This window comes from Betta splendens, chromosome 9 (assembly GCF_900634795.4).
Source record: "Betta splendens chromosome 9, fBetSpl5.4, whole genome shotgun sequence".
NCBI classification, from domain to species: domain Eukaryota; kingdom Metazoa; phylum Chordata; class Actinopteri; order Anabantiformes; family Osphronemidae; genus Betta; species Betta splendens.
Window position 1 is genome coordinate 16774802 of NC_040889.2, and position 12957 is coordinate 16787758.

Consider the following 12957-nt stretch of genomic DNA (forward strand, 5'->3'; position numbering starts at 1 on the left):
GATGGTTGTTTACATACGCCTGTGAATGGGAGTATTATTTTTGGAGCTGCAACGTTTAAGTGACTTTTTGCTCTTGCCTCTTGAATTTTTAACAGGACCTGCTACAAACCGTGCTCTCTGGACTGTGCCACAGGAGGCTCCCCCTTGCTCCTGCAGTACAAGCTGCTCACCCTACCGTCTGGCGTTCCAGCCAATCACAACGTAGTGCGACTGTCGGCCTTCTCAGAGTCAGGGATCCTGCAAGCGCGCACTTCTTTCAGCATCATCGAGCAAGAAGCAGAGACGGGTGCGACGGGACGAGTGTTTGGCATCAGAGATGAAGCAGGCAGGGGCATCATCTTCACCATGCAGGCGCTGAACAAACCAGGACTAGTACGACTCAAGGTGCAGGCCACCACGATCTCACTGCAAGGCCGCATCACTTACCAGAGCATCTTCATCATTTACATCTCCATTTCAGCATACCCCTACTAACGTGCCCCCCTCAGCATCCTCTGGATGTCTTTCACACAAGACTGTTGTGCCTTGGACACTCTGGCAAATAAACAAATGCGCAGGAATGTGAGTACATGTTGAGGACAGTTGTCCTGTACATACCAGTATGTGGCTGAAATTGAATTGTCACAGAAAAAGAAAGCCTTTAGTAGAATCTACTGGATAAATGAACTGACAAATGCTGAACAAAGTCAATCTTTTGTTTACTTTTGTATCATATTTCCAGAGTTTCAATATCTGATGCAGAGTCAAAAACGTGTAATATAAACTAAGCACTGACGTTGAACTATACCAGGAACTACCAGATATTTTATGTCTTTTGTCTTGTCAGTTGGTTTGACATGTTGAGTATGTAACTCTGGGTCTGACGTGATCTTTTGCTGCCTTTTCTTGGCTTTGAATTTGTACAATGTGTTCCCCATTATTTTATTTATTGAAATCATTTTAACAGATCAACCTCATGTCACAGAAGGTTTTCTAATAATCGGCTGGAATTATTGTAACAAACCCTCAGTGGCACATTGGAAGTGGCCTGTAGCTGTTTGGCTAATGTGCTTTTGTACTCATATTTCACATTTTTAACATTTTTTTATCATGGTCAAAAGAATAAATGGTGCTATTCTAAATGTGAAGTGTTTTTATAGTTATTAACACATATAATTGGAGTGTGTTTAAAATCCATCCCATTTAAACATTTGGAATATATGGTGTTTACAAAGCATGTTACACACAATACGCACAGAACAGGACGTTGCCTAAAGCTGATGAGGTAAGATGTTTGTCCAGCCCTTGTAGAATAAATATTTCTGTTGCTATAAATGCTCAAAAATATAAATAAATAAATAAATAAATAAACATTCCATTCAGACGTAGAAAGTAACTAAACGGTTGAAAGACATTTTACCACTGACAGTGAGTACTGCTGGAAATAAATGAGTGAGCACATGCCGGTCTGCATTCTACATTTTTTCCACCCCTGTTTAATTTGACTCCAACCTTTGGTTTAGCTTACGTAATATCTTTCCTACTATTTTATGACTGAAGTGTCTACTGTGAAGTATGTGCCCCTGTTCACCACCTCTGGCTTACGTCACTCCAGAACTGCTTTGCCTTTGTACCAGGTGAAAATACTGAAACTGACGGGTGCTGTGACACGTCCCTCGGGTAATACTTAATGTGCTCAGTAGAGGGAGCAGGTGACAGGTTGTTTTCAAACCACAGTCAAGCCTGAAATTATTCAAACCCCTGGCCAAACTAAGTTACTTTTATTCAAACAGCAAGTTGTTTTTGACAGGAAATGACACAAGCGTGATGATGTACAAGAGGCATCATTGTGGCATAAATGATTACTCATTTTTTATTTAGCAGACCTTTCAACCTTCAACGGGCAAAAATAACAGGGGAGACATTAAAAAGCAGGTCAGCAATAATAGGAAGAGTCTTATTGCTGTAGCAGCCAATGAAGGCTTTTCTATTGATTATTAAGAAGCAATGAATAATGTAGAAGATGCAACTAATTGTTTAAATGTAAATGAAAGATTAGTAATCTTGTATCTTGAATCACAGCAACTTAAGTCAGAATTTCCCAGGGATATGAATAATTGAGTGTCTCAACTGTATCCCAGATGTTGTACAGTGTTGCAATAAAATTTATATTTGGGATTAATATTCAATTAATATTCACTGTATACAATATAAAATATAACCTATTGATTTAGTCTTTGATTATAAGGCATTGATGTGAACAGGGACAGTCAATTATTAAACTGAGAACCAGGTGTTGCTGCTCATTTACAGTACAGCTGTTAAGTTCTTAAATTAAGCTATTATGATGTTACCTTGGCCTCTGACCTGTACCAACAGAGATGATGTCAGTGTCATTGTACTGTAGCAGGACAATTCAGACAGTGTTTAGACACCCACTAACCTCAGCATGAACATGAAGCCATGTAAACAGCACCTCTGTAATGGGTAGGTTACCCTCAATACGGTATCACTGAAACAGTTCAAATGAGGGGTAAATCTGACCGCTGCCTTAGTATTAGAGTAAACATTTGCAGTGACATCAAAGCATGTAGATTTATGTGATTAGAACATAAATATATTCTAATGGGGATCATATTATAGCCAAATGTTTACATGGAACATAATGGATGATGGATACTCGGAACTTTGCTTTCTTTGCTGCAGTAGGTTATGGATGGGGTCAAATTAGCTGCCTGGGCCGTGCGGAGTGCAGTTATTTGTTGATCTTTGGCTGTTTTTGTGTGTGTGTGTGTGTGTGTGTGTGTGGTTGGTTGCCTGGAGTTGTTTTGGTTTTTGCTGTTTCTGTAGTGTGGTCATAGCTTACTCTGGATGTTAGGAATTGCTGGCAATTGTGAAAGAACAGTTGATATTACCGAGCACTGTGTTAGTAAATGATCGGGCTAACTTATGGTAGTTTCCACATGCTATGTGGCAGAGATTAATTTTTAGTACCGGTACTTTCCTGCAATTACCAAGCAGATGAACTGCGTTGCTAAACAAAGCGATTAAACCCGATTCTTACTGGCTACAGTACATGTGAAGCTAATTAAAACAATCTGTGCTTTGTCTTTAATATCTCTGAAGCATGGACAAATAGAATGCAGTTTTAGTACTGTATGTGCGGTCTTTTGTGAGAAAACCAGCTTGACAGCGGGCAACACTGGAAGCTGTTCATTCTTTGAGGTTCCATAAAGCTCAGTAAAACTCCCTCAGGCATGTGCAATGCACTGTAAGGCAGACTGGAGGTATTTTCCTAATTTCTATAAAACACAAAGTATCAGTGGGAATGAAGGCCTGAGGCTGAGGGATAGCTGCTAGTACCATCTTCCCTACTGCTTTACACAGCCAGGATGTTGGAGGAAATGGGCACTGACTGCGCTCGTCTCACTAATGAGCAGAATGTTGCTGCTTGTTAGTAGGTACTGTACAATATGTGCAGGGAGCTCAGAGTATAGCCTTTCTTACCAAATTAAACCTACATACATGTTGGATATTTGAAAATAAGTTTTAAGCATTACCTCACATAATAGTTAATTCATCCTCTGAGAGTGAATCTTAAAGCTGCTGTAGCTGCAAAACTAACAATACAAAGCTTTCAAAACTTTTATTAGATTAGACAACACTTTTAAAAACTGATTTCTGGCCAGTACTGATAATGAGTAATGTCCCAGCTTCAGACATTAATAACTCTGCTTTCTGTAACCAAGTGTGGGGAGACTGAGTAATGCTATAAATGTAGCGACTAAGAGCTATTAGTAAAAGAGGATTTACAGGGTCTGACAAAACTGTAAAAAATTGACTGAATTGTTTTGCATTAATGATTTTACAGTGTTTTCTTTGTTTCTGCACTAAAGTGATGGAGGCTTGAACTCCGGCTCCTCATAATCACGCTCTATAGTATGAGGACCATCTTAACACCACAGCAACAATATTAGTGTGTCTGTATAAAAAGAAAGGCACCATGTTTTAAAACTATTAACAGAATTTGGCAGCGCACACTTTGTCGCAGCACTCGAGCGTCAAGACAAATTTATAAAACTGAAGTGTATTTTCCAGATGACATATTACATTCCCGCGTTCATATGGCTTTAATGCCAATAAAGTGATAATCAACATATTGTGTGCATGCACCATGTTCTTACCCAAAACATTACCCTATGACCTGCTGGAAATTACTGGTGCACAGATGAAAGAGATGTAATGGTAATATTTACTTGTTGCCATGGCAGCAGCAGAATGTACATACAGTATATTGTGTAAAAACCATTTAAAAAAACTAGGTCAGTGGAAACAGTGCAGGCACAGGACACAATAATTAGATAATTTGAGGTCATTTACATGATTGCATTTGTGCAGTTACACATTTTGTTACAGTGCTGATCTTCCCTTCGAGAGGCTCCAGCAGCTGATGGAGCTATACGTTAAAAAGTGCCTGCACCAACATGAAACACAACACTGTTTAAATGCAGCACTTCCCTTAAAGGCACTTCTCTTTCAGTGCAGCAATAAAAACACAGCACACTTTGTGGTAAACTCCTAAGTGTCGTTATCAGCCGGCCTGACGATATTTCCTGAACATGAGGGAGCAGCTTTGGGACTGGTGATGACCTTTGACAACACTGTGAGATCGTCTGTAACAAAAATGTAGCCACAGATATCATCACTGGGATGACCTCACTCAGTCAAATGCCAACACTCCAATTCTCCTTTGTAATTAATGAAACACCAGCGTGCCAATGCAACACTTCCAACATGTGTTCTAAACATGTTGGCTACAGAGTAGCTGTTGTGTGAGTGTGCATGTACTCACTTTAATGTGGGCCAGACACTGACTTCATCTCTACAATTCTTACCACAGTAGTTCCATCCATCCAGTCCTACTTCCCACCAGCGCTCTCTGGGACTGCAGATGAGGGGAAAAGACTTCAAGTCCTAACACTTTGTAGTTACGGGCGGAAAGAGGTAGAATAACCAGGGCCAAACATAGATTTAGTTAGCCCCATAGAAATCCTCCAAGCTGCTGTTTTGGCTTTGATTACTGACACCAGCATCACAGCAAAAGGAGAGACGACTTATCTGATCCTTATTTTTGAAATGTCTCACCAGACTGCTCAGCCCAAAGTTATATGAGCTCCACTCTGCATTTACAGCTTCTTCGTTTCCTTCCACCACCACGCTAAACATGTGGCAGTGCACATTTGCACCCCTCAGGGTATTCTGTCTCCGCTCCCTTGAGGCCAAAGCCTCTATTTGTCAGACCCATAGTTGTTCACAAATCACACTGCTGAGATTTATTGTCCAGTTGAGCACATAATTATCAATACTGCTGTCATTATTACTTTAAGACACAACCCCATGCAGTAAAACACATGGTCAAAAACCACTTTCTCACGCCAAACCTAGAAACACTGACAACAAGGTAAGAACCTGAGGGCATCTACAAAAATACCACTATGGACACTAGTTACAAGCCGTTTCACATTAAAATAAAAGCAGTGTATAGCAGCCTCTCTATGCAGTATAATATTAGAGTAAAAGTTTAAAACCTTGCTAGGTAACAGGGCAAATACCTCAGACAGCCAGATGCCTTCGCAGTCTGTATCTATAATCACATGGCTATAAAAGGACTTTAAAGTTACAATGTATTCAATGTTTTTGACAGCTGTTCTCCGATCCTGTGATCTTTGCCAGACCAGTGTCTCTCCATGTCAGGATCAGCTTCGATGCGCAAATTATCACTGACACAGCAAGATGAGTAAAGTTCAATAGTCCTGATGCCTGCAAAAGGACGATATGGAAATAGAAATATCTTTGCAACACAGATGTATAGACAAAGCCAAGAACAGCACTGTAACCCAAGATCCCCCAACACACTGATGACAGTTTGGAAATGTAATAAGTTGAAAACTTATCTTTCATTATCAGGACACAGCAGTTTTAATAATATACCTTAACAAAGCTTTTAAACATTTGTGACAGGATATCATATTTTCCAAAAGTACATCTAGATTGTACAGTCTCCAAAACTCCAAAACTGACTAAACTCTTACTTTTAGTTAAACCTGGAAAAAAAAGCTTCAGTGAATCTCAAAATTCTACTTAAGTGGAAACAGTTGCTTACATGGCACATAATGGTTGTAGCAGTTACAGGATTTCCAGCCTCTGATAAGAAGTCGGACGCTGCACAGATCATTAAGAAACGCAGGGTGACATCACTGGGTACAACCCCCATCTAACTAGAAACACAGTTACCACACAGCAAAAGAATGGACCTCCTATAAAGACTTGTACGACTTCTAAGACTTACAGTACTCACTGTAATTTAGGTTTTAACTGAAGTCCTAGAGCAAACCAAAGACAGATCCCAGGCTGGGAGCGCTGTTTGCATTGGCAGAGGCTTCACTTTGTTATCAGTTCACCATGCACATATTCTGCTTTGGCTCCATCTTACAGTCTCCCAGAGTCTGGGATATAGCTGATGAAGTTTTTCTTCCAAGTAGTGAGAGGACTGATGGCTGATTTCCAGAGAGTGGCGACTTCCAGTGGTGTGACCCCAGGAAATGGGGGGTAGTATTGGAGGGCTGACCGCCATCCATCACAGCCAGAGCACTGGGACAAGCTGCGAAGCAGGGCTACACTGTGCCCGTACTCAGCATTGACCTTTTAATGTCCCCTGAAATACAATACATGCTTAAATTTAGCTTGTCCTCCATGTTTTACAACACATACAGCAACAAATGCACAAGACATAAAAGTTAATGGCCGATATTTGAAATACTGCAAATTAGTCACTGTAACGGTTCACAAGTTCTACAGCACCCCAAGGCTAGCTCACCAGTGCACATGGCTATAAGAACACTAGAACACTTCACGTTATTCTAGGAGGTTCAACCTCTGTGTAATAAGCATAGGGAGCTCTTATTTAGGAGGACACTTACCACACAGCATGGAAATAAAATGATAAAGTTCTAAGGTTAAATTGCTCATAGTTCAGACATACTTCTCTAAATAATCTCAAACACCAGTAAACCTTTCCCTCCAAATGTCTCCCCTTCCCTTTAAAAGTTCGATGCACTGGATGTAACATGAGGTTTAGCAGACACCCACACAAATCATGCAAGGAACAGTTTCATGATCTTCTACCAAAACAAACATGGGCACCCACCAGAAGCTTCACTTTGTGAGACACGTCTACCTAATTGACAAAACAGATTTCGAGGGGATCGTGAATGGAAAGACCCTGGCAACAAGGACTGAATTTCTTACACATGAAATTGGAGGTGTGTGAACAAAAGTTTGGATGCCACAGCTCACTGTCATCGACACAGGTTAGCAACAGGATGCCAGTTTTGGGTTCTGGGTAAATAGACGGTGCCTCTGATTTTGTAACACATCACCTATTCATCTTGGCTGAACACGGACATCCCCTGCTACCCCAACTGTGTTTTACTCTCCTCTACACCAAATCATTTACAGGCATTTTACAGATAAACCACCAGTTCTGACACAAGCCCGGTTCTGTTTTTTATCAAGCATGCTGCTGGTTAGCACCAGATCCAGCTCCACTAATGAAAGAAATGGAAAAACTTAGGTGTAAAACTCAAAACAAACAGGTCAAGTACTCTGACCTGGCTTTAACTTTACCCTGGAGGACGTTCCACCAATATGACATCATAGGGGACAGCGGGTCTGGAAAGCAATAAAATTTGTCTCAGTGGAGATGGCTTTTCCATCAGCCCTCTGGCTGCAGGGGCTGAGGTTGAAACCTGCAGCGAGGGACCCCCAATGGCAGCTTCAAGGGCAGGTAGGAACATCTATTAACTAAACTCTCACACTTTACGCTGTTATGACATTATAGTCACTGCGGAATGACTTTATAGCCTTTATTACCTGACTTGTTAGCTACTGTTACAGTATGTAGCTACTTGCCACTCTAAAAACGATAATGTGATGCACATTATAATGATTTCTGCACCTTTTTGAAGAAACAAAAAGCATCTTGCACATCTAAAAGTCTTTCCTGCAAAACAGCAATTTTATTCATTTAAAATCGAAAACCAGTGTGATAAAAACAGGTTGTATGTCAGAAGCAACTGGAAGCTAACAAAGTGTATTTAATAATATTTTACAAAAATTAGCAGCATCTTTGAGTAACTGAACACTGCCAATAGGAACTTGTCTGACAAAGGCAGCACTGCAAATCTGCAAATTATTAAAAAACTAAGTGGATATCCAGCAAATTGCTTCTTGGGACAAACCAGGTACAAGAACAGCCTGTTAGAAATAAAATCTGCTGCATTGCCGTACGTTTGACTTATGACACAATTCAATTTACAGGCACCTTATTGTTCTAAAGTGAAAGGTTGCCAGTTTTGCAAAGGTAAACTATAAAAAAGTGTTTTATTTTTATGTTCTTGCCAAAGAAGTATAACTTTGGAGGGGTATTTTACAGTTATGTCCCAGCATCAGGACCTCATAAAAGACATAACCTTTCCAGCAATACGTCTTATGAACAACAATTAAGACTGTGTTTGGCCAATTGGGGGAAATTAAACACTTGACAGATTAAAGTGGGCACTTCACATTCTCCTGCAAGAAACTAGAAACATGGAGATTTTTTAGCACTGCACCTTCACAACAAGTTTCACAGTTTGTCTTACTGTGGTTAATGTATGTTTGGCATTGATGGCTGCAGGGAAATGTAAGAGTTCTTACATTCAATCAGTTCTTGTAAGAAGTTACAGAAGTGACACCACGTTTGTGCGTCATGTCTATTCCAACTAATCCAGAGGGTTTGTTTATTTCCTATTCTCAACTGCGAGCAAAATAACTTGAGGAACAAACAAACCTGGGCTCATGCTGTTAAGCGTTTTCAAAGTAAATTTGCAGAGTACTACCGAAATTTCCAAAGAAAGGGTGCTTCACTGCGCATCTGTTGTAAGCTTAATCACGCACAGTCTGGAGACATTCTGCCAAATTATGAGCTCAGCACTGGCCTCTGAAAGCGGTCTGTCTGTAAGGACACTAAGTGTACACGTGTTCACAAGTGTGGGGTTATAAAGCCTGTCTGGTTTCTGATGTGGTACAGGAAATGGGTTGCTGTTCCACCTGAACAAAGTTTAGGTTATAGCAGTAAACATTGTAGCATAGTGTCTCCATAAGACCCTTCTTACTGAAGGCACGTACGTATTACTGTTAATGAAAACATCAGGTCCCATTAGATCCCTGCACACTGTTAAACCCATAAAGTATACAACAATATCACAATTCTCCAATAGCAGAAATTTTCTGACTGACTTGTAAAAATGTGCTACAGTTTGTGACGAAGCAACATTTCTCATGGTGTTATCTCACATTCAGTGAAAGCAGCAGTGCCCTTTTTGTGGTCGTGTTGGTTTCCTCCAGTGAGACATAGGTCCATCATTAGAGTAAGGGCAAAGAGCAGCTTTAAACTGGAAAATATTACTAGGGGTGGAAGAACATGGGAAACAATAACACAAGGAATATTCCTCCTCCAACCTCTGGGCTATGTTATTTGTAGATATGCTTTAGTCTGCATTTTTAGCTCACCACAACTACCCACTTGACCCCCATGCTTTGCTATTCTTTTTCCACTTTCCTCCAAAGGGGGCTTTTGTCTCGGGCCATTAAGTGCCACAGTTGAAAAGTAACAAAGAGCAGAAATCCCTCAGGTACTAGTCTAGGTAAAGTTATTCTGCACAAGAAAAAAATGTGCTTTCTTCAGGTCATTATTAGGATGAATAATCATCCGGTTTTGAGCTTTCAGACTACTAGAACATCCTGCTGCCAGTACAGTTGTAATAGATGACACTGGCATGGCAAAACTGGGTGGAAAGATTCCCCTGTTCAGTCAAGGACTTCCTCTTCACACATGGAGAAGTAATCAAAACATGGAGGCAAATGGAGCACGTAGGTCTTCCTTCAGAGCAATGATTCCCCTTCTGTTTTTGACATTGAGGCAGCCTAACCTTCCGGCAACTGATGAACTACTGTTTTGACAAAGGAAACCAGGAGAAAATAATTGTAAGCTCTTGTCTTCACCACAGAGACAGAGAATGGAAAAACCAATCTGCATTTGATTCCTGCTGAGTTTAAATGTGGAAAATACCTCATAAAAAAGATAATGTCACAATGGAATATTTGTGCTGGAACTACATTTACGAAGGAGTTATGCAAGAAGATAGTGTACACCGAGATGTGATGCTTTCAGAGACGCTAATGACAGCAGACATACTGTTCATGCCAAATGCCGGACAGATAGAATTGCATATCCACCCATTTATTATCCACACCCTTGCCGTTGTAACTGTCGCTGGGGTGCTGCAGTCTATCACTGATAAGAGGAAGGGTACACTATGGACAGTTGTCATCACACAGCTGCACAAAGAGCCAAACAAACAATTATAACCCTACTGAATAACTCTGGCCTTCTCTCTCAGTCCAATGAATTATCCAGAGGACTTGAAGAAAACCTATGTAGACACTGGGAGAACATGCAAACTGGAAATCTGTTATGTGCCAGATTATCTCTGCCCTTTTGCTAAAAGCTACAAGCTCCTTCTGACCTGTATACTTCACATTTTTGACTGTCAGATTTTTTTTTTAATATCCAAAATTTTGACTTTAATGTCAGAATATTCTGGCTTTAACCTCGGAATATTCTGTCTTGAATATTAGAGCACTGTTATTTCATTTTTATAGCGTGGCACTAAAATGCTGTTGTAATTTATGTACTTTAATGGTTCACAATGTCTGAGAACATTGGTACAAAAACCAGACTGGATGGGGAGAGAATCTGAAATATGCCACATTTTTTTGCTGTACACTGTTTCTATAATAGCTACTGAGATTTTTAAGTACCTAAATCACAGGTCAGTCAGTTTGTCCTGAAATGTTATAATATGTTAACATGCTGTTCTTTAGTTAAAAGATCTTAAGCTTTAATACCGTTAAAGTTATCAAGTAGTACTAAGTTCAGCTTAGTATAATATGGTAGGTCATTCTTTAACACAAAACCTACAGCACATCAGGCTCTAGTTTTTGGGTCTGTGATTTGAAATTTTGTGTGACTGTAGTATATTTACCAGGCATTTGTATTTAAAAACTTAATTGTATGTATCACTATAAGACAATAACAAAACACAGAATGACATTAAGAATGCCTTTATTAGTCCCAGTAGACATACGATTCCTAGTGACAAACAACAAAGCAGTGTGAGTTTGATTGTTGTTCAAGGTTGGTCATGTTCAAGGTCCAGTTACCCTGCAGCCCTTTCAAGGACAAGCAGGATAATGAATGAGTGGATATAAGAGAAGCTCACTCAAGTAAAAGACGATCTTGATTTTTCAAACAGGGATTTTGATATTACAAAGGCTTGAAATCAATCAATCAAGTGTAAACTGGAATATCCACACAAAAACAATAACTCATGATTCCAAATTAGGTCTCTAATGCAGCTTAGTTTAGAGTCAGGTACTCAAATACAACTGTATAGTGTTTGAAGTTAAATGCCCTTTGTTGCCTCCAGTAATCCCATAAACAGAAGGAAAACAGGCTACCGTCTACCCTGAGCCAGGCTGCCATTCCACTCATTCCCCAGGTTGATCTTTACCCAAGACATTGGTCATTAAAACCAACAGACCTGAACCTAAACACACAGCTACAGAATACACATTGTTCATCATAGTCTAGTGGCTGTAACCAAAGCCCCACATTTACATGACTGTACTCCATGTTATGACTGGCTCATTTAAAAAGTGACAGTGGTTTTAAGCACTGCAACAAAACTAGCATGTGGAATAGACATGTGGAATGACCACAATAATATAACTGACACCATACATGTTGCTCCAAGTATGACTTGAGCATGTTTACACTCACTGCTATGAACACCCTGATAAATATGTGCGTATTTGTGTCTACTATCAAACATACTGTATAGCGATATTAAATTACAGCTCTAATTTGTACAATATGACAGTTCAGTGACCATAGGTTTGAATAAGTAGGTCGCACACACTGCTGACATAATCCACAGAGTCACAAACTTCTAAGCAGAACTTTCTGAAACCTGAACTCCACTCCTGCCAGCCCCTCCTGATGACAGACCTGTGTGTTTACCCTGAAAACGTCAGCCATCAGACTCTCATATATTACTACTCTTTCCTCGCAAATCTCTGACATGCCACCAGGCCGCCCCTCTGACAGGTACTAAACTATACTAACCACACAGAGCAACTGCCATTGCTTTCATCAGCACATTGGTCACACATCATTATGTTTTCAGGTTGATCTTTATTTTCTTGTTCGCTGCCATTTCCATGGATCCCAAAATCCTGGCACATTTGGACTTAGATTCTCTCCAGTCATTCCCGTCAAGGCCGCAAGCTTGAATAACAGGTAAAATGGAAACCTCTGAATTGTTTGAATTTGTACAGATAAGGACCGGTCACATGAGGCACATGTGGCCAGAACTCTTAATATCATATGCAGCTCCAACATACATATTGTTAAATCTCTGCATGAGTTATGTCAAGTGAATTTTAGACAAGGCCACACAGGCAGCTCATGCTTACGACATCAGACTAATGAAGTCTGAATGAAATCCTGTTCCTCTGAATTCTCACACGTTCCATATTTACTGGTCTCATTTGGTGGTTTTGAAACAGACTGGGAGGGGGGAGCGTTTTGAGGGGAGGGTTTGACAAAATCCTGAGCCAGGCATCTTTCCACTCAGATCATAAAACTCAACTTTTTCCTCCCGACAGAAGCGGTTCTATTAGGCCTGGCCAACATTCACAGAGGGGCCTACAAAGCAAAGACATCAAATACACAAACTCTTTCCATGGCACATGACAGGGGAAAATATTAACAACTCTATTTAGATAAAGTTGCAAACACTGTACAGTCTGACT

The 12957-nt window shown here is 40.2% G+C and overlaps 1 protein-coding gene across 1 annotated transcript in view; it reads left to right on the forward strand.

The window, feature by feature from the left end:
- The window catches only part of hmcn2 (hemicentin 2), a 34580-nt gene extending 33459 nt beyond the window's left edge, over positions 1-1121 (forward strand). The window contains exon 81 of the mRNA XM_055511616.1: positions 96-1121. Coding sequence (XP_055367591.1) covers positions 96-474 — 379 coding nt within the window. The 3' untranslated portion in view covers positions 475-1121. The remainder of the gene's footprint in view (positions 1-95) is intronic.
- Positions 1122-12957: the final 11836 nt, after the last annotated feature.